Raw genomic sequence first — 20,365 nt, forward strand, 5'->3', positions numbered from 1 at the left:
TAAGCTCCAGCTTAAAAGAGACTGCTTTGGAATTTTTTTTGACATGGGAAGTAATTCAATGATTTAAAAGTAACTGAAAGCAAAGAGCCCATTGTTCTTTTTTATTATTTATATTTGAAGATTTTTATCTTATTTATTTATTTATTGAGAGAGAGAGAGGAGGGGGCATTTCTTATCTGCCAGTCCATTCCCCAAATGCCCACAACGATTGGGACAGAAACTGGCTGCTGAGAACTCAATGTAGGTCTCCCACACAGACGGCAGGAACCAGATTATTTGAGCCATACCTGCTGCCTCCTAGGATCTGTGTTAACAGGAAGCTGGAGTTAGGAGCAAGAGCTGGGTATTGAAATCAGGTGCTCTGGTGTGGGACATCAATATCTTAATTGGTGTCATAACCGCTAAACCAAATGCGTGCCCCTTAATGAGTTGAATTTTTGTTATTAACTGTCAGTAGGAGGCAGGACCAACTCCTGTTGTATAGACTTGATTTATAATGAATATTTATGTAGAAGTTTCATTGGGCGTGATTTTTACTGCCTGTTTGTAAATGTGGTGAGAATCATTCTGTTCTAAAGTGAAGATCAGAAGCAAAAATTTAAAGCTTAAACTAAGTAATCTTAATATATTCCAAATAAGTGACCAAATTGCCAGAACAGAGTAGAACCAATATTTTCAAGTAGTTTTAGGAAACAGTATGACTTGATATCTTTACCTTTTATATGGACTATTATTTAAAATTTTAATGAATAAAATATATACATAAATAATAATTTAGATTTATCCTCAAATATCACTGAATTAGATGAGTGAATTTTGTCCTATATTCAGATTATAATTACTAACATTTAGAATAAGTCTGATCCTTACTCCTCCAGTAATGATTTATTTGAATCTATTTCCTGTGCATTTATGACTAATCTGGTCCATTACTAAATGTTTATCCTATTTATGCATTTCATTACTCTAACTTTTAAAAACTCATGATTGTTTTTTGAAAGATTTATTTATTTATTTGAAAGGCAGAGTTATGGGGTTAGGGGGAGAGAGAGAGAGAGAGAGAGAGAGGTCTTCCATCCCACTGGTTCACCTCCCAAATGGCTGCAATGGCCAGAGCTGTGCTGATCTGAAGCCAGGAGCTAGGAACTTCTTCTGGGTCTCCCATTTGGTTACCATGGCCCAAGTACTTGGGCCATCTTTGGTTACTTTCCCAGGTACATTAGCAGGGAGCTGGATCAGAAGTGGAGCAGCCTGGACTCAAACAAGCGCCCATATAGGATACCTGCACCGTAGCTGGTGGCAGCTTAACCCACTATGCCACAGCCCCATCCCCAAACTCATGATTCTTGAATGAACATTCCAGAAGCAAGGTTAATTTTATCTCATAAGGAGGGTATGAGGATTAAACAGAGGAAGCTTTATAAAGTGCCTAGCATAATATCTGGAATTTATTAAGACTCTATAAGTGTTCTTTTCTTTTTCATTTCTTTTTTAAAAATATTCATTTATTTGGAAGGCAGAGTGACAGGTGTGTGTGTGTGTGTGGAGAGAGAGAGAGAGAAAGAGAGAGAGAGAGAGAGAGAGAGAGGAGGTGATATCTTCCATCATCTGGTTCACTTCCCAATTGGCCACAACAGCTGGGTCCATGCCAGAATGGCCAGAGCTGTGCTGATCCGAAGCCAGAATCCAAGAACTCAATCTGGGTTTCCCGTGTAAGTGACAAGGACCCAAGTACTTGGGCCATCATCTGCTGGCTTTCCAGGTGCATTAGCAGGAAGCTGTATCAGAAGTGCAGAGCAGCAAAGACTCCAATTGGCACTCTGATATGGGATGCAGATGTCCCAAGCATCAGTTTAACTTGCTGTGCCACAACTCCCACCCCTCCACTTTACTTCTGATTTCATGAATAGTTACAAATATGTTCTGATCTGCACAATGTTAGGAACTCTTAAAGTCTTGGATGCTCTTTGGAAAGATACCTGTTTTGAATTTCCAGATGGACATGTTATCATTTTTAAATGATCAACAAGAGGTTCTGTAAGTCAGGAAAATTAAACTCTGTTAATAAAATTAGTCATTGGAAATAATTCATTATATTAAAAAACCTTGGGATTTGCAGTCCGGCATTGTGGTTCAGTGGGTTAAGCTAGTGCCCATGATACTGGCATCCCATATCAGAGAACAGGTTCAAGTCCCAGCTACTCTGCTTCTGATCTAGCTCCCTGCTAATGCACTTGGGAAAGCAGCCAACGATTGCCCAAGTGCTTGGGCCTCTGCCATCCACATGGGAAGCCCAAATGGAGTTCCCAGCTCCTGGCTTAGCCTGGTCCAGCCCTGTATGTTGTGGCCATTTGGGGAGTAAACGAGTGGATGGAACATTTCTTTCTCTCTGTCTCTCTCTCTTTCTCTGTCACTCTGCCTTTAAAATAAATAAAAATAAGGCTTTTTAAAAAGCCTTGAGACTTGGAAATTATTAGGGAGATAACTGGGACAACTTAGATTCTTATGCTAGAATGCAGATTGTTACAAGAGAGGATTGTTTAGTTTCTCAGATCTCTCTCTCTCTCTCTCTCTCTCTCTGTGTGTGTGTGTGTGTGTGAGAGAGAGAGAGAGAGAGAGAGAGATTTTCCATCTTTTGGTCACTCCCCAAATAGCCTTAATAGCCAGGGCTGGGCCAGGCTGAAGCCAGAAGCCAAAGACCCCATGTAGCTCTCCTTCAGGATATATAGTGAATAAAGTATATATTTCTATTTAAATCTTCTTTAATTTATTTTAGTACTCTTCTTTCGTTTTCAAGGTATGGGTCTTATACATTTTCCATCAAATTTATCACTAAATATTTCACATTTTTTATGTTTCACATATTTTAAAATTTAAATATCCAGTTATTTATGGCTAATATATAAAAGGCAATTGGTTCTTGTGTATTGACGCTAGATCCTGTAACCTTACTAATTTTTTTTTTTGACAGGCAGAGTGGACAGTGAGAGAGAGAGAGACAGAGAGAAAGGTCTTCCTTTGCCGTTGGTTCACCCTCCAATGGCCGCCACGGCCAGCGCGCTGCGGCCGGCGCACCGCGCTGATCCGATGGCAGGAGCCAGGAGCCAGGTGCTTTTCCTGGTCTCCCATGGGGTGCAGGGCCCAAGCACCTGGGCCATCCTCCACTGCACTCCCTGGCCACAGCAGAGAGCTGGCCTGGAAGAGGGGCAACCGGGACAGAATCCGGCGCCCCAACCGGGACTAGAACCCGCTGTGCTGGCGCCGCTAGGCGGAGGATTAGCCTAGTGAGCCGCAGCGCCGGCCAACCTTACTAAATTTTTTAGTTGTAATTTTTTGCATGTTCTAGATTTTCTCTTTGGACAATATGTCATCCGTGAGTAATGAGAGTTTGTTTTCCTTTCCAGTCTGGATACCTTTTTCTCTTGCCTTATTTCATTGATTAGGATTTCTTCGCTGAATAGATGTGGTAAAGGAGATAGCTTTGTCGTGTTTCTGATGTCAAGGAGAAAGCATAAGTCCCTCATTGTTAAGCCTGATGTTAGCTGTCTTTGGTATTTACCCTTCATCAGACTGAGGAAGATTCCTTCTATTCATAGTTTGCTAAGAGATTTAATCAGAAGTGGATAATGCATTTTTCTAATTCTTTTCTCTGTATAGATGATATGGTTTTTCTTTTATTCTTTGGTTAATATGCTGAATTACAATGATTAATTTTGATGGTTAAACCTAGTTTACATTTCTCAGATAAACCTCATGTAGTCATAATAAATTATTTTTATATTGTTAGAATCAATTTGTTAAAGCTTTAAAAGATATTTATTTATTATTTTATTCATTTAAAAGGTTGAGGGGGTTGATTTCCCATCATGATTCATTATCCAAATAGCTGGGGTTGTGCTCGGCTGAAGCCAGGAGCCTGGATCTCCAACCAGGTCTCCCACATGGGTGGCAGTGGCCCAAGCACTTGGGCCATCTTCTTCTGCCTTCCCAGGTACATTACAAGGGAGCTGGATTGGAAGTGGAGCAGCTGGAACTCAAAGCCGCCCGCTCATATCGGATGCCAGCATCACAGGCAGCAGCTTAATCCACCAAACAACAATGCCAGCCTTAAGACTTTCTTTTTTATTTATTTAACAGTCAGAGTTAGAGAGAGAGAGAGACAGAGAGAAAGGTCTTCCTTCTGTCGGTTCACCCCCCAAATGGCTGCTATGGCTGGCGCTGAGCTGATCCAAAGCCAGGAGCCAGGTGCTTCCTCCTGGTCTCCCATGCGGGTGCAGGGACCCAAGCACCTGGACCATTCTCCACTGCCTTCCCGGGCCACAGCATAGAGCTGGACTGGAAGAGGAGCAACTGGGACTAGAACCCGGCACCCATATGGGATGCCAGCGCCGCAGGTGGAGGATTAACCAAGTGAGCCACAGTGCCGGCCCCCAGCCTTAAGATTTTAAAAATCTAACTTCTTGAATGAGATTGGCCTTTAGTTTTTATTTCTTGTAATGTCTTTGTCTGATCCTGGTATGAGGGTAATGTTGGCCTCATAGAGTGAGTTGGGAAGTATTCTTGTTTTCTCTGTTTTTTGGAAGAGTTCATATAGACTGTAATTGTTTCTTGGGAGAATTTGTCATGTAGTCTGGGATCAAGGTTTCCTTTGTGGGAAGCTTTTTAAACTATAAATTAATTTTTGTTGTGGCTATACAACTATTTTTTAAAGATTTATTTATTTATTTGAAGGCAGCGTTACAGAGAGGTAGAGGAAGAGAGTTCTTCCATCCACTGGTTCACTCCCCAGATGACTTCAACGGCTGGAGCTGAGCTGATCCGAAGTCAGGAGCCAGGAGCTTCTTCTGGGTCTCCCACGCGGGTGCAGGGGCCCAAGCACTTGGTTAATCTTCCACTGATTTCCCAGGCCATTGAGTACTTGAAATTGAGATGTGTTATAAGTATAAAATACACAAAACTTAGTGTAACAATCTTAAAATAGTTCATTAAGTTTTATATTTACATGCTGAAATGATAATATTTTGGATATATTGGGTTATATAAGATATTAAAAATTTTAAACTGGCTATGAATGGGAGGTGATAGGGAAAGATCTGGGGAGTGACACAAGGTTAGACTTTCTTTTTTTATTAACCTGAGAAGAACATGAGACTGAAATCAGGGATAAATGGAGAGGGGACAGTGGCTCCTCAGGAGCAGTCAGGGGCAGTGGGGCAGGGAACGAGGAGGCAGCAAGTATATAAGGAATGCTCTTGACTTTGTCCTTCTCCCCTGGAAGAGCATTCTGTGCCCTCGGGGCGGCCTCTGGGATAGGCACCCCCCAAAATCTTAGGTAGAGTCTGGTGGAAGGGGGCAATATAAGCCTAGTAAAGCTGCAGTTTGTAGAATACTGGGGAACATGCTCGGCTGTTTTGATCACACCCTACTTGTGCTTGTTTACTCCTGTACTGTGTTTTTTAAGAGCTGGTTTTATTTTTTATTTGAAAGTCAGAATTACAAAGAGAAAGGAGAAGCAGAGAGAGAGAGAGAGGTCTTCCATCTGCTCGTTCACTCCCCAGTTGGTTGCAACGGCTGGAGCTGTGCCGATCTGAAGGCAGGAGCCAAATGTTTCTTCCGGGTCTCCCACACGGGTGCAGGGGCCCAAGGACTTGGGTCATCTTCTACTGGTTTCCCAGGCCATAGCAGAGAGCTGGATTGGAAGAGGAACAGCCGGGACTCGAACTAGTGCCAATATGGGATGCTGGCACTGCAGGCGGCGGCTTTACCCCACTCCTGTACTGTTTAACGACGTGCACTCAGGCTGGGTGGTGCAGATTACCTACAGGCACCATTGGTCTCTCCCTAAAGTAGAATAAAGCCATGTCTCTCCCAATCAGACTTCAAGCTTTTTTTTTTTTTTTTTTTTTTGGGGGGGGGGGTGGTTATTGAACATCATGTGGAAGCCTTCTTGGACTTCAGACCCACTCATAGCATGAAAAGGTAAGATGAGGTTCATGCAGCATTTTATACCATTATGGAAAAAATGGAAAGACTGAAAGGAAAGACACAAAATGTTAACGCTGGTATCTGGGTAGCAGGGATGACACACTTTATTTTTATTTCATTTCATATTTTTGTCTTTTGGTGTATGTTTTACAATTTCTTTTATTTTCCTTACCCTCTGTAAAGGTACATACTTTTTAAAAGCAGGAAGAAGTATTTATTGTGGAAATAAAAGCAGAAAATCTGGGATGGTCATTGTGGTGCAGTGGATTAGGCTCCCACTTAAGACATCTGCTCGCATCCCATATTAGAGTGCTGGGCCAAGTCCAGCTTCTCCACTTCTGATCCATCTTTGTGCTGATGCATCCTGGGGAAGCAGCATATGATAGCTCAAGTGCGTGCATGCCTGCCACTCAGGAGGGAGTCATGGATAGAGTTCTGGGCTCCAGACTTTGGCCTGGTACAGCCCTGGCTGTTGTAAGCATTTGGAAAGCTAACCAGAGGAAAGATATTTCTCTCTCTTCTCTCTATTTCTCTCTTTCTCTCTGCCCTTTAGGTAGATGAAAAGAAATAAACATTTTATTTATTTATTATTTTTATTTATTTGACAGGTAGAGTTATAGACAGTGAGAGAGAGGCAGAGAGAAAGGTCTTCCTTCCGTTGGTTCACTCCCCAAATGGCTGCCATGGCCGGCGCTGTGCCGATCCGAAGCCAGGAGCCAAGTGCTTCCTCCTGGTCTCCCATGAGGGTGCAGGGGCCCAAGCACTTGGGCTATCCTCCACTGCCCTCCCGGGCCACGGCAGAGAGCTGGACTGGAAGAGGAGCAACTGGGACTAGAACCCGGCACCCATATGGGATGCCGGCACCACAGGCAGAGGATTAGCCAAGTGAGCCACGGTGCCAGCCCAAATAAACATTTTTTAAAAAAACAGAAAGTCTGTTTCCTTATGCGGGAGGACCATAAGGCCACTAACTCCAGCACAGAAGGCCACTGCATGGGTACATGCGCTAGGAACAAGCACATCACGTGAACTATACTGTAAGCACATGTATACTCACAGTGAGGACCAGAATGATGCCCCCCAGACTAGTAGGTAGTGGGGGCAGATGTTTGGCACGGTTGTTAAAATGCTGCTTTTGGGGACAGCATTGTGGTGTAGCAAATAAAGCCACTATCTGTGAAGCTGGCATCTCATATGGGCACTGGTTCGTGTCCTGGCTGCTCTACTTCCTATCCAGCTCCTTTCTGATGGCCTAGAAAAAGCCATGGAAAATGGCCCAAGTACTTGGGCCCCTGCTACCCATGTATGAAACCCAGAAGAAGCTACTGGCTCCTGGCTTCAGTCTTGCCCAGCCCTGGCCATTGCAGCCATCTGTCTCTGTCTCTCTCTCTCTCTTCCTCTCTCCCTCTCTCTGTAACTCTGCCTTTGAAATAAAAAAAAATCTTTTTAAAAAATCTCTTTTTTGGGAGGCTGGTGCTGTAGTGAAGTAGATTAAGCCTTCGCCTGTGGTGCAGCATCCCATATGGACACAAGTTCACATTAGCTCCCCACTAATGGCCTGGGAAAGCAGTGGAAGATGGCCCAACCTTTTGGGCCCTTGCACCCACGTCATGGGAGACCTGGAAGCAGCTCCTGGCTCCTGGCTTTTGATCGGCTCAGCTCCTGCTGTTGCAGCCATTTGGGGAGTGAACCAGTGGATGGAAGACCCCTCTCTCTGTCTTGCCTCTCAAAGAAATAAACACATCTTTTAAAAAAATTGTTTTTGCAAGTTAATTTGAAACCTATAGGTACTGACCCCATGAGAGTAGAGGAGACATTTTTCTTCTGTGACTTCTTCTGGGAGCAAAATAATTATGATGGTGGTGGGAGCAGCCATTCGGTGCAGTGGTGAAGATGTTATTTGGAATGCCTACATCCCGTATCTCAGTGCCAGGGTTTGAGTCCCCACTTTGCCTCCAATTCTGGCTTCCAGCTAATGTGCACCCTTGGAGGCAGTAGGTGATGGCTCAAGAAATTGGATTCTTGCCACCCATGTGGGAGACTTGGGTTGAATTACTCTTGGCTTCAACCTGACCCAGCACCAGCTGTTGGGAGTGAGCCAATGGATGAGAACCGCCCCCTCACTTTGAAATAAATAAAATAAACACATTTCAAATAAAAAAGAAACTATGATGTAAGGTCTGTGAAGACCAGTTGAAGGGTTGTCAAGCTGTGGAAAAAAATATTGCCAGGATGGAGGATATATAGGAGTGCTATTAAGGAGAGGAAGCAGAAAGGAAGTCAACTATCATTTGCTAATTTGCTAAGCATGTGCTGCTAAGTTCCCAACTCTGGGCTAAGAGTATTAGACTGTCTGGCTCAGAAGTATTGTGCAATTCAAAGTCACAAGGCTAGAAAGTGATGGAATTTGTCTTCAAAAGGTCTTCTGGCAAACCCACTCTTAAGTATAAATACCTAAAAGAATTCAACACTGTTACTCAAACATACTAGTACACCCATATTTGTAGCAGCACTATTCATAACAGCCCGAATGTTCATCAATGGATGAACGGATAAAGAAATCATGGTGAAAACATACACTGGGAGGTTAGTTAGCCATACAAAGGGATTCGTTACTTGGATGGACCTCAAAATTGTGCTAAGGGAAAGAAGCCAGACACATAAGGTCATGTAGTGTATAATTCCATTTATATGAGATTTTCAGAATAGATAAATCCATAGAGATGGAAAGCAGACTGGTGGTTTCCAGGGGCACTGGGGCTGGAGAAATGGGGAGCAATCGCTTCGTGGGTATGGAGTATGAAAATGTTGGGTGATGAAAGTGGTTGTACAACATTGTCAAGGTGTTAAATGCCACTGAATTGTTCATGTAAAAATCACAAACTTTTAGGGGCTGGTGTTGTGGTGTAGCAGGTAAAGCTACTACCTGCAAAGCCAGCATTCCATATGGAGGTTGGCTGAAGTCACAGCTGCTCCTCTTCCAATCCAGCTCTCTGCTTATGGCCTGGGAAAGCAGTGGAAGAAGGCCCAAGTCTTTGGGCCCCTGCATCCACCTGGAAGACCTGGAAAAAGCTCCTATCTCCTGGCTTTGGCTTGGCCCAGCTCCGGCCATTGTGGCCATTTGCTGCGTGAACCAGAGGCTGGAAGACCTTTCTATCTGTCTCTCCCTCTTTCTGTACCTCTATCTCTCAAATAAATAAATGATCTTTTAAAAAAAAAAAGAGAATGTTGGGTGATGAAAATAGTTGTACAATGACGTTGAGGTGTTAAATGCCACTGAATCGTTCATTTTTTAAAAAAAGATTTATTTACTTATTTGAAAGGCAGAGTTACAGAGAGGCAGGGAGAGATAGAGATAGAGATAGAGATAGAGATAGAGATAGAGATAGAGATAGAGATAGAGAGAGAGAGAGAGAGGTCTTCCATCCACTGGTTCACTCCCCAGAAGGCTGCAAAGGTCAGAGCTGTGCCGATCCAAAGCCAGAAGCCAGGAGCTTCTGGGTCTCCCACGTGGGTGCAGGGGCCCAAGCACTTGGGCCATATTCTACTGCTTTCTGAGGCCATAGCAGAGAGCTGGATTGGAAGTGCAACAACTGGGACTCGAACTGGCGCCCATATGGGATGCCAGCACTGCAGGTGGTGGCTTTACCCACTATACCACAGTGCCAGTCCCCGCTGAATCATTCATATTAAAATTGTAAACTTTTAGGGGCTAGCACTGCAATGCAGTGGATAAAGCCACTGCCTGCAATGCCAGCATCCCATATAGACACCGGTTCAAGTCCCAGCAGCTCCACTTCTGATCCAGCTCCCTGCTAATGCACCTGGGAAAGCAGCAGAAGATGGCCCAAGTGTTTGGGCCCTGCACCCACCTGGGAGACCCAGAAGAAACTCCTGGCTTCGAATCAGTCCAGTTCTGGCCATTTCGGCCATTTGGGGAGTGAACAAGCAAATTAAAGATCTCTCTGTGTGTCTCTTCTTTTTCTCTGTAGCTCTTTCAAAATAAATAAATAAATCTTTAAAAAAAAAAGTCATATAAAAAAGCTCCTTTTAAAAAATTTATTTGAGGGGCTGGCACTGTGGCATAGCGGGTAAAGCTGCTGCCTGCAGTGCCGGCATCCCATATGGGTGCCGGTTTGAATCCCTGCTGCTCCTCTTCCGATCCAGCTCTCTGCTATGGCCTGGGAAAGCAGTGAAAGATGGCCCAAGTCCTTGGGCCCCTGCACCTGCGTGGGAGACCCAGAAGAAGCTCCTGGCTCCTGGCTTCGGATTGGCACAGCTCCGGCCATTTCAGCCAACTGGGGAGTGAAGCAGCAGATGGAAGACCTCTCTCTCTCTCTCTCTCTCTGCCTCTCCTTCTCTCTATGTAACTCTGACTTTCAAATAAATATATCTTTAAAAATTTTATTTGAAAGGCACACACACACACACACACACACAAAGAGACATCTTCCATGGGCAGGTCCATTCCCCAAATGCTTCCAGCTCATTCTGGGTCTCTTATACGTGGGTAGCAGGCACCTAAGTAATTGAGTATTCTCACTGGATCAGAAGCGGAGCTGGGACTCAAACCTAGGGACTCCAATAAGGGATACAGGTGTTCCAAGCAACATCTTAACCACTATACCAAATTCCTGTCTCGCAAAACTCCTCATAACAAAGTTTATGTGGATGGTAAGTGTGATTAGCTGGTGTGTGGTAGTGGCTGAGATAGCAAAAATAGTCTTGTAGAAAAGCTAAGACTGGTTTGTTCATGGAGAGAGCCATAATTCCACAAGGTTTAGTGACCTGAATGTAAGGGGAGTGATAAGCTCAGGCCACAGCGAGACATACAATTCAGTTGGCGAGAGCATAGTCCTTTCAAGTGAGAATGACACTTAGCTACAACCCCCACGCCCCCCAAAAAACTGGCTGAAAGCAAGTGTTCTGCTGAGATCTAAATGGAAGGGAATTCCAATTTTGAAATGCATGCAGATGTTTCTCATATTATCTGTATTGAAGTAAGCAAGTTTTTGAAGTTAACAAGGGTATTAAAGTTGAGAGCAGGACAGCATTGTAAAAAGCCTGGGCTCTCAAGTCTGACTGGAACCTAAGTCCCAGCTGTGCCACTTATCAAATTACTCTCTTAACCTTTTATAGCCTCAGTATTTTCAAATGTCAAAAGGGAAAAATAGGGGCTGGCAAGGCACAGTGGGTAAAGCTGCAGCCTGCAGTGCCGGCATCCCACATGGGTGCCGGTTCTAGTTCTGGCTGCTCCTCTTCTGATCCAGCTCTCTGCTATGGCCTGGGAAAGCAGTAGAAGATGGCCCAAACCCTTGGGTCCCTGCACCCACGTGGAAGACTCAGAAGAAGCTCCTGGGTTCGGATCAGCGCAGCTCCAGCTGTTGCGGCCATCTGGGGGAGTGAACCAGCAGATGGAAGATCTCTTTCTCTCTGCCTCTCTGTAACTCTTTCAAATTAATAAATAAATTTTTTAAAAAAGGGAAAAATAATAGTATGTCTTATATGGTAGTTGGATCTCTTTGTACCCTTGTTGGTACATGATGTTTTCTACAAAACCATCGAACACTATTTGTATGCCTGACAAAATTTTTAAATGAAAAAAAAAAACACAAAAACAAATTGTGAACCAAAATGCAAACAATCCTTCTGGAACAAAAGAGTAACAAATATTTATTCATTCAACGAGTAATCATTTTAGGGCCAAGTGCCTTGCACTCCCTGCATTTTACTTATTAAATACGGACAAAGAATCCTAACTATAATCGCGTACTACCACATGATTAACAAACCTTCGCGAGAGGCCTACCAATCAGAGGTAGTTCATTGGCTAAGGGAATCATGCAGGGTTATCCTTTCCAGAGGCCTCAGGAGCTATAACTAGAAGCCAGTTGTCTAGGCCGGTGCCACGGCTCACTAGGCTAATCCTCCACCTGCGGCACCGGCACCCTGGGTTCTAGTCCTGGTCGGGGCGCCGGATTCTGTCCTGGTTGCTCCTCTTCCAGGCCAGCTCTCTGCTGTGGCCCGGGAAGGCAGTGGAGGATGGCCCAAGTGCTTGGTCCCTGCACCCCATGGGAGACCAGGATAAGTACCTGGCTCCTGGCTTCGGTCCGCACCCGGTGCGTGGGGGGTGAACCAATGGAAAAGGAAGACGTTTCTCTCTCTCTCTCTCTCACTGTCCAATCTGCCTGTCAAAAAAAAAAAAAAAAAAAAAAAAAGCCAGTTGTCTGGCTTTCTTCATTTGCTGGCAGGTTGTGAGGGGCCGGTTAAAGGGGACTCCCCTGTTAGCATTTCTCCTCTTTGTAGTCTGTCTTTTTAACTTCTTATGATTCCCTTGTTTGTTTCCACCTAGCTCTTATCCAAATTCAGTTGCTGACTAAACTGGGAACTTTGATCTTGGGCCTGCAATTTTTCAGTTACTAATGTCTGCTATCCAATACAGGCTCTGGGCTTTCTTTGATTTTTCTTTCTTTCTTTTTTTTTTTTTTAAGAATGAAAGGAATTCTTAGGAGAAATTTTTTTTTTTTGACAGGCAGAGTGGACAGTGAGAGAGAGAGACAGAGAGAAAGGTCTTCCTTTGCCGTTGGTTCACCCTCCAATGGCCGCCATGGCTGGCGCGCTGCGGCCAGCGCACCGCGGCGCCGGCTATGATTTTTATTTTCTTTCTGAGCTCAGGCACTTCACTATATTCCAGCACCCCCCTATCCTTCATTTTCCTCCTTTTTTTTTTTTTGACAGAGTTAGATAGTGAGAGAGACAGAGAGAAAGGTCTTCCTTCCTTTGGTTCACCCCCCAAATGGCCGCTACGGCGGCGCTCTGCGCCAATCCGAAGCCAGGACCCAGGTGCAGGGGCTCAACCACCTGGGCCATCCTCCGGGCCACCACAGAGAGCTGGACTGGAAGAGGAACAGCCGGGACTAGAACTCGGTGCCCGTATGGGATGCCGGCGCCGCAGGCGGAGGATTAGCCAAGTGAGGCACGGCACCGCCCCCCCTTTTTGTTTTAAATCGTTTCACCTTCCCTCTTTTACTCTGTACTCTGCGCGCCCCTCCTGCCCAGTTGCTCTGCCAGCCCCGCCCCTCGCGCCCCGCCCCTCGCGCCCCGCCCCTCGCGCCCCGCCCCGGTTGCTCTGCCAGCCCCGCCCCTCGCGCCCCGCGAGCCCCGCCTTTAACGCTCTGCCCCTCACTTCTCTCGCCCCACCCCTCACGCCCTTTGGGCTTTGCCCTTCTTGCTCTGCTCCACCTTTCCTAGTCTGTCCAAGTGCCAATCACGACGACACGTCGGTCCCTAATGGCGAATACGTTAACTACCTCTGGCTCCTTCTCCTTACACAATCCCGAAAGTCAGGTTGACCCCTCCCAGGCCTTCGAGTCCGAAGCTTGCCCTTCGCCGGTCCTTAGACCCCTGCCCCTTCTGTCTCTTATTTCGCGCCATTTTTTTAGGCTCGGAGGGGGTGGAGTTGCATCGACTGCGCCACCGTTGCCGAGACGACGCCTTAGTTACTTCCGTTGGTTTCAATACTTCCGGGTTGGCTTTGCGGTGGCGTTTCCGACTGTGGGAGCCTCGGCTTCCCAGTCGTCCGATGAGCCCGAGCAGGTGAGGGGGAACTCTTTGACTTCCAGGCTGGGGAGCGGGGCTGGGCCGCGCCAGGCCGCGCGGGGCCGTGCTGGCCTGGGAGGGGCTTAACGGTCCTTTGGTCTCTCTCTCCCCTCAGCCGAGTCCCTTCCCTGTCTTTCACTCTTCTGGCACCGGTGGTTTTACTTCTTCGATTGAGCCCTGCTTCCTCGACCCCCCTGGGAGGCCGCCTCCTTCAGGCGCCTCCCTTCTCTCCACGAACTCGCTCTGACAGCTGAGGAACTGGCAAGATCCTGCTACCCAGAGGGTGAATGGGTATCTTTCCCGGAATAATCCTAATTTTTCTAAGGGTGAAGTTTGCAACGGCGGCCGTGATTGTAAGCGGAGTAAGCAAACACCTCCATTGTACTGGTGTGAGGGATGCTATATGAAAGATGCTCCCCTTCAGTTTCCTTGCGCCCCCCTCCCCCCCGCTGCTGAGGGCAAGGCATTGGAGGCATCTGTTAAAATGCAGTTCAGTTACTTGATTGGGATGACAGCCATTGTCAACGTGAATTAGTTTCGTAGGCATGGTAACAGCAGGGACATGTTTTGTTTGCTGTCAGCGATTGCTGTTTTGTTCTCCAGACTAGAGATGCTTAGAGTCGTCGCGAAGTCCCCTCGTCTTCATCCCGTCCATCATTCAGTACCTTTGTCTCCATTTCAGAGGTTTATCTCTAACCTCACCACCGACAGGCGTCCTTGTCTGCCTACTCCACGCCATGCTAAGCTACCCTCTCTGCTTCTGCAAACTATTTGTTGTCCACCGTGCTTGCTGCGGCCCTGCTAGGCTGGCTAGAATGTCATGGATTTCCACAAGTCACTTCCCGGTTAAAAATAAACGAAATTTCCCCCTCCCCCTCCCCCGCCCCCGCCCCAGCCTTTCAATATAACTTGCTCCTTGTCAGACTTATTTTCTGATGTTGTTTCAGTCAACGAGGGAATTCTCTGTTCCAGTTAGGTCCCTGTCTTCCCTCTCGGCGCAAACCACACTGCTGCCTGCCTCCTCCACGTGCTATGGTTGTTCCCACATTTGTGTCTGTGTTCATCCTGCACCCTCAGCCCTTACCCCGGTCTCTCACCTCCACGAGCCTTTTCAAATTCTTCAAGCCTGTGTTGCTTATCTCCTTTTCTTTGCTTCTTAGCTCTTACAGTTTGTGCCACAGTTACCACTTAGTTTTTCTCTAATGAATGACTTTGATTTCTTCTACCAGATTATAAGCTCTTAAGAGGCAGATGCTATATTTCGTATCACTTTTATCCCTGTCCCATCTCCTTGATTTTCTAGGAAAGATAGATTGAATGGTGAATATTGTCTTGGTGTTAGAACATATTTCTGTGGTTATTTTTAACAGGGAAATTATACCCATCATGCATTACAGAATTGGACATTTCATATTCCTTTCGTAAATATTTGTTCTGTTCTCCACTGCTACCTTCTGAATCTGAGAATTGCTAATGCCCAATCTTTCTTAAAGGAGAAAGTAAGAAAGGCCTCCAAGTTTCCTGACCAGATCTTTGTAATAGTGTAGGGCTATGCGACTTGTAAGACAGTACTTTAAAAAGTTCATGGAAAAGTGGAATTTCCAAGATATTTATTTTGGTACAAATTTTTTTGAAATCCATGTAGTTTTTTTTCCATAATATATATTTTCCATGAGCTTTATGAAGTACACTCATAGTCTATGACACCCTTGTCATTTGTTAGGCTCTCAGCTTTTCCTTAGACCTGCAGAATACATGTCTGAATTTTGAAGACATTTTTCATTGATTTCTTTATATAATAAAAATATTTAGGATATTGTATTTTTGTTTTAACTTAGATAGGACTTCTCTCCTTTTACCCATAACTGGGGTTAGCCCGCAAAAGTCAGAATAATTTTTACAGGGGTGAATAGGGTTGTTGCACAAGTGATTTTCTACAACAAAAGCAAGGGAAGAGGATCTGCAGGCAGAGAATTTCTGAGGATCAGGAGAGTGTGTGTGAACAAGGTGTATAGCACTGACCAGGTCCAGCAAGTTACCATTCTGGTTACCCTATAATCTTTTCCATACAGGCTGTGTATGTAGGTAAAAGACATCACACCGGAATACCAACTCAATGTTTAATGGTTGTGTACACAATTCTATGCAAACTATTCAAGTGATTCTAAAAAGTATTGTGAGATGATGTATACTTTCAGCGATCTTTGTAGTTAAGTGAGGAAATAACATAGGACAACTAGAAGAAAAGCCTCCTCTTTGTCATTATTTGTATGCTTAATATTAAGATATAGAAGGGAAGGTGCTGGCATTGGGTGCAGCAGGTTTGGCCACTGCTCGTGATGCTGACATCCCATATTGGAGCGCTGGCTTGAGACCTGGCTGCTCTGCTTCTGATCCAGCTCCCTGCTAATGCACCTGGGAAAGCAGCAGATAATGATTCAAGTTCCTAGGCCCCTGCCACCCACATAGGAGACCTAGATGGAGTTCCACACTCTTGGCTTCAGTGGCCCAGTCTCAGCTATTGCAGCCATTTGGGGCAGTGAACCAGTAGATAGAAGATCTCTTTCTCTTTCTCTCTCTCTGTCACTCTGCCTTTCAAAGAAATAAAATACATTTTTAAGAAAAGATACAGAAGATTCAAAAATATTGCACAGCTTTAGAATGTAGGTAACCTAGCATGCATGCATATATATAGCCTTATGTAAAAGATTGAGATTTTAGCTGACAATAGTGTTTTGGTCCCTCAAAAAAAGTGTCTACAGTTTTCAGCTGTAGTAACTAAAGTATAGCAGTAAGAAATAGTCACAGATATTTAGTCAGAGAATGTGAGTTAAGAAAACATGATAGCTGTCTGTATTTGAAGTTCTCGTTTAGGGAAAAAGAGTAGATTTATTGAACATTGCCTCTGAAGCCTGGGTGAAAAAATAGAGAACTGACTTTTGGCTCAGCATGAGGAAGGATTGTCTGAAATGAGGCCTAATCCAAGATGATATAGGATTTCTTCATAAAATTATTTCTAAATATTGGATTAAAAGATTTTACTTTCAGATGGAGGGGAGGAGGTGGCTGTAGTAGCAGTGTTGGATTTGCTCAGGAGTCCCCAGACTTGTATTTCAAGGGTCACTAAAATTTAAATCAAAGTGTGGGGAGGGAACCAAATATAGGGTAGTCAGTGTTACTTTGTCAAGTAAAGAAATGAAATAAAATCAACTACCAACTACTGATATAATTTCATACAAGAAATGTGGTTTTTAAAGTCTGCCTAGTAACAGTCCTTAAACGTAAGTGTGATTAGCTGAGGAAAGGCACTATATGCTCTTTTTTTTTTAGTTCACCTCAGAATTGCAAAACTTTCATTGTGAAACCGCTGGGCCAACTGACTGAAGAGTCAGTGACTGATCTGCTCTCTGCTGTGACTCTGCCCCTGGCCTTCCACTGATTCATTTATTGCTCCCTGAATCCCGCATGCATCTTCCTTGTTAAAATGCTGGGCAGAAACTAGTTAAGTTCTGATAGAGGCTTTCTGGACAATGAGAAGAATTGAAAGAAGTTGTACAGAGAAAGTTTTAGAGAGAAGCACAGGAGTGTCTGAGACACTGAAGACGATTTGGGGTAATCTTTGAATCTGTGAATAGAAAGTGGATTTGTTTCCCTGCAAACTCAGAGAATATGCCCTTGGTCCTGCTTTTCCAGCCCTCCTCTCTCACCATGAAGGTCATGTTTAACTATTAATCCTAATCTTAAAACTGTGGCCTCACTGCAAATGTTAACAAGGTAGTGTTTAGTATTCAAGACCCTTAGTTCAAGATGCAGCTGATATTTCAAGGGCCTGTTCCTCCATTACTTCTTAGAATTCCTTTCAATAACTTCCCTAGAAAAGGGCTATTGATTCCACATTCGGTATTACTATGCCTGAAAGGAAGCTTCCATAATTATTTTTGTGGCCTGTAATGAAAACATTCGGTTGCATGTTTGCTGTCCTCTCTTAGAAAATTTGGTTCTTAGAAAATTGTTCTTTGCTTAGTTACAGAGAATTCCTTATGTGGAAACAAAACAAAACCTTGTCTCCTCTAAAAACAGACTGTGGCTCTAAGGCACTCATCCCTGGTAGGGGAGGCGGGCAACAAGTCATATCTATGAAAATGCAAGTTTGGGTACTTAAATTTTTACAAAGGTAATAATGATAATTAGCTAAGAGTTATTGAGCTAGCAGGTACTTTTCTAGATGTTTAAATATAGTGGTTAATTTTCGCAGCAACCCATAATACAATTTTTATTGTTCCCATTTTACAGTTCAGAAAACGGTCATAGGGAGTTTAAATAACTTGCCCAAGGTCAAAGAACTAGTCAGTGTTGGAGTCAGGGTTGGAATTTAGGCAGTCTGACTTCAGAGTCTTCATTCCTGACCATAAACCATTTAAAGGTGCTTTTGAACCTTGAAAGTATGCATACCACAAAGCTCTACAGAAAGAATATTTATGGGAAAAAAGAATATTTATGGTAATCTGAGAGTCCATGCTAAGCCAAAATGGTTACTTTCTTCTGGACCAGTATTTAATAGGTGATGCCTGGTACATTAGTTCTTAAGCATGGAAGCATCAGCACTCAGGGCCGGACCCACACTACCAATCAGAAACTGGTGGAGAGGCCCAGCAATCTGTGGTACAGTGTGCCTTCTAGATGATTCTGGTACATGCTGAAATTTGAAAAGAGCCCAGAGCTGTGGAAAGAATAAAATCCAGGAGAGAAGGAGCTGAGAGTGGCAAAAAAGGCAGGGAAAGCTGGAAAGATTGAACGTGACAGGCCTAATGAAGGCGGCATGGGAAAAGGGGTAAGGAGTACTGGAAGAAATACATTGTTAAAGAACCAGGACATAAAATAAGAGGTTCTCTATGTGTGTGTGTATGCATATGTGTGTGTGTGTGTGTATAAAGTCCGGGGGAAGAAAAAGGAGATCCATTGGATTGGATGAATGTCAAATATCAGAGAAAAGAGAAACATCATTCATATTGCTGTCATTTCCTTGGGGGGGAGCCCAAAAAGGAGGTGAAAAGGTACTCAACTCAGCCTGGGCCCAGTGGAGGGGAGGAGTTATGTATAGCAAGAATTAGCTAGAGGAACAAAACTGTGGAGAAATAAAAGAGCAAAAATATGAGAGAAGGTGGTGGTGTAGACCTTCGCTTTGCACCTGAATCAAGCTAACTGAATACCATGAACTGCTTTTATGAGATGCCTCAGCCTATATACTTGGAATTCCAGGTTCCTTCACTTGATTAGTTGAATGTCTAAGTGTGCTGGATGGACTAAAGCCCCTTCTTTGGGTGGGGATGAGTAGAATATTAAAGAAACTAGGGAGAGTGAAGGGCACAGGTTGATCACTGAGTGAGTAGCATGCCTACCCTTACAGAATGGCAGTAAAGAACACATTCATGATCATCCAGCACATAAAACAGGAACCCCCATTTTGTGTCCTTGCACTTGGTGGGGTTTTTCCTTCACGTTTGTTTTACTTGCCGATTGTGTCGATCTACATTATATGATCAGATGCTAACAAATGCTCCTCCCTCTTGTACCTTGTTCTGATTTGTGTTTATTTTTAGCACCAGAAAAGTGCCACTGTAAGCCATGAGATGTCTGGTCTGAATTGGAAACCCTTTGTGTATGGCGGCCTTGCCTCTATTGTTGCCGAGTTTGGTAAGAATGTGAAAAAAAAATCAAGTCTGTATTTTATGGTATAGATGATAGTGTTTGGTGATTGTCATTTGTGAAAACTAGAGGGAAAAATAAAACGAAGTTCACCTTATTGGTTTTAAAAAATGATGCTCTCAAAGACATCAGCAAATATTTCTGAGAAAGTACTCCTAATGGTATGGCTGATGAAGTTATGAAAAACCAACTTAGGAAGCTTTTAAAATAGTTGAATAATAGTTAAATTGCTGGACTTAAGCAATATACATAATAATGTAGAAGAAGTTGGATATGATGGGGGTTTCTGCTGTATTTCTATACTAATGATCTTTCTTTTATGTTAAGCTGTTTATGATTTTCTTAGTAAGTATCCACATTTTTTCCCCAAGCCTACCAATATTAAACAAAGCTCTCCTCTGTTTGAGTTTTGAGATATTTCGAGATTGTAATTTTTCATCTTCCAGATTTTTCTCTTCCTTGAACTCTATGTAAGTGACTACAATCCACCATCCTTCATTGACTTTCTTGGTATATGCTATGGTGTTGTGATATCCAGGTCATCAGTGACTAGATCTACATAATGACCTTGTTAGTTTTAGACCTTTGAATATTCCTTGAAATGTGTTTTGTTAAAATAATGACTACTTCTCTAGGTTGACATAAGAGAAAGACATTTGGTTAAAGAAATTTTCCCCTCAAGCACTCTGTCCTTGTTAGTCTTGAATTACCTAAGGAACCAGGATGAGTAGGACCAAATAGAACTTTGCCATTATCTATCATAATTTTAGGAAACTTTATTTCTTATAAACAGATAAAATTAAAAAGACTCACAAAACTGTAAAAGTACTTAAGAACATCTGGAGCAGCAAGCTCATGCTTTCTTTGTGAAAATTGGGGATATATTACAGTGGAGAGGTGGAAAGACTCGAAGTAGGAGGGAGCAGCAAGAAGAAGACACTGATAAATGCCAGATTTTATGTTATAGATGCACAATATTGCATTTATAGTATACACATATTAGGACCATCTAAAATCGCTTTATTCCACCACTGCTTCAAGTGTACCCTGGGTCAAATCATGCTGACTAGATATA

The 20,365-nt window shown here is 43.8% G+C and overlaps 1 protein-coding gene across 6 annotated transcripts in view; it reads left to right on the forward strand.

Moving 5' to 3' along the window:
- Nucleotides 1–13,163: 13,163 nt before the first annotated feature.
- Nucleotides 13,164–20,365, forward strand: part of SLC25A14 (solute carrier family 25 member 14) — a 44,545-nt gene continuing 37,343 nt past the window's right edge. For 2 of the 6 annotated variants that reach the window (XR_016227742.1, XR_016227741.1), the window contains exons 1-2: nt 13,164–13,581; nt 19,185–19,278. Coding sequence is in view for 3 of the 6 variants with exons in the window: in XM_008273187.5 (XP_008271409.1) it covers nt 13,276–13,581; nt 19,185–19,278 (400 nt within the window). In the remaining 3 variants the exon portion in view is untranslated. Of the gene's footprint in view, nt 13,582–13,699; nt 13,947–19,184; nt 19,279–20,365 lie in introns of all 6 variants that reach the window. The other 4 variants (XM_002720292.6, XM_008273188.5, XR_016227740.1 and 1 more) reach the window with 4 other exon arrangements.

The sequence above is a fragment of the Oryctolagus cuniculus genome, chromosome X, assembly GCF_051225735.1.
Source record: "Oryctolagus cuniculus isolate XC-2025 breed Fujian yellow rabbit chromosome X, ASM5122573v1, whole genome shotgun sequence".
Lineage (NCBI taxonomy): Eukaryota > Metazoa > Chordata > Mammalia > Lagomorpha > Leporidae > Oryctolagus > Oryctolagus cuniculus.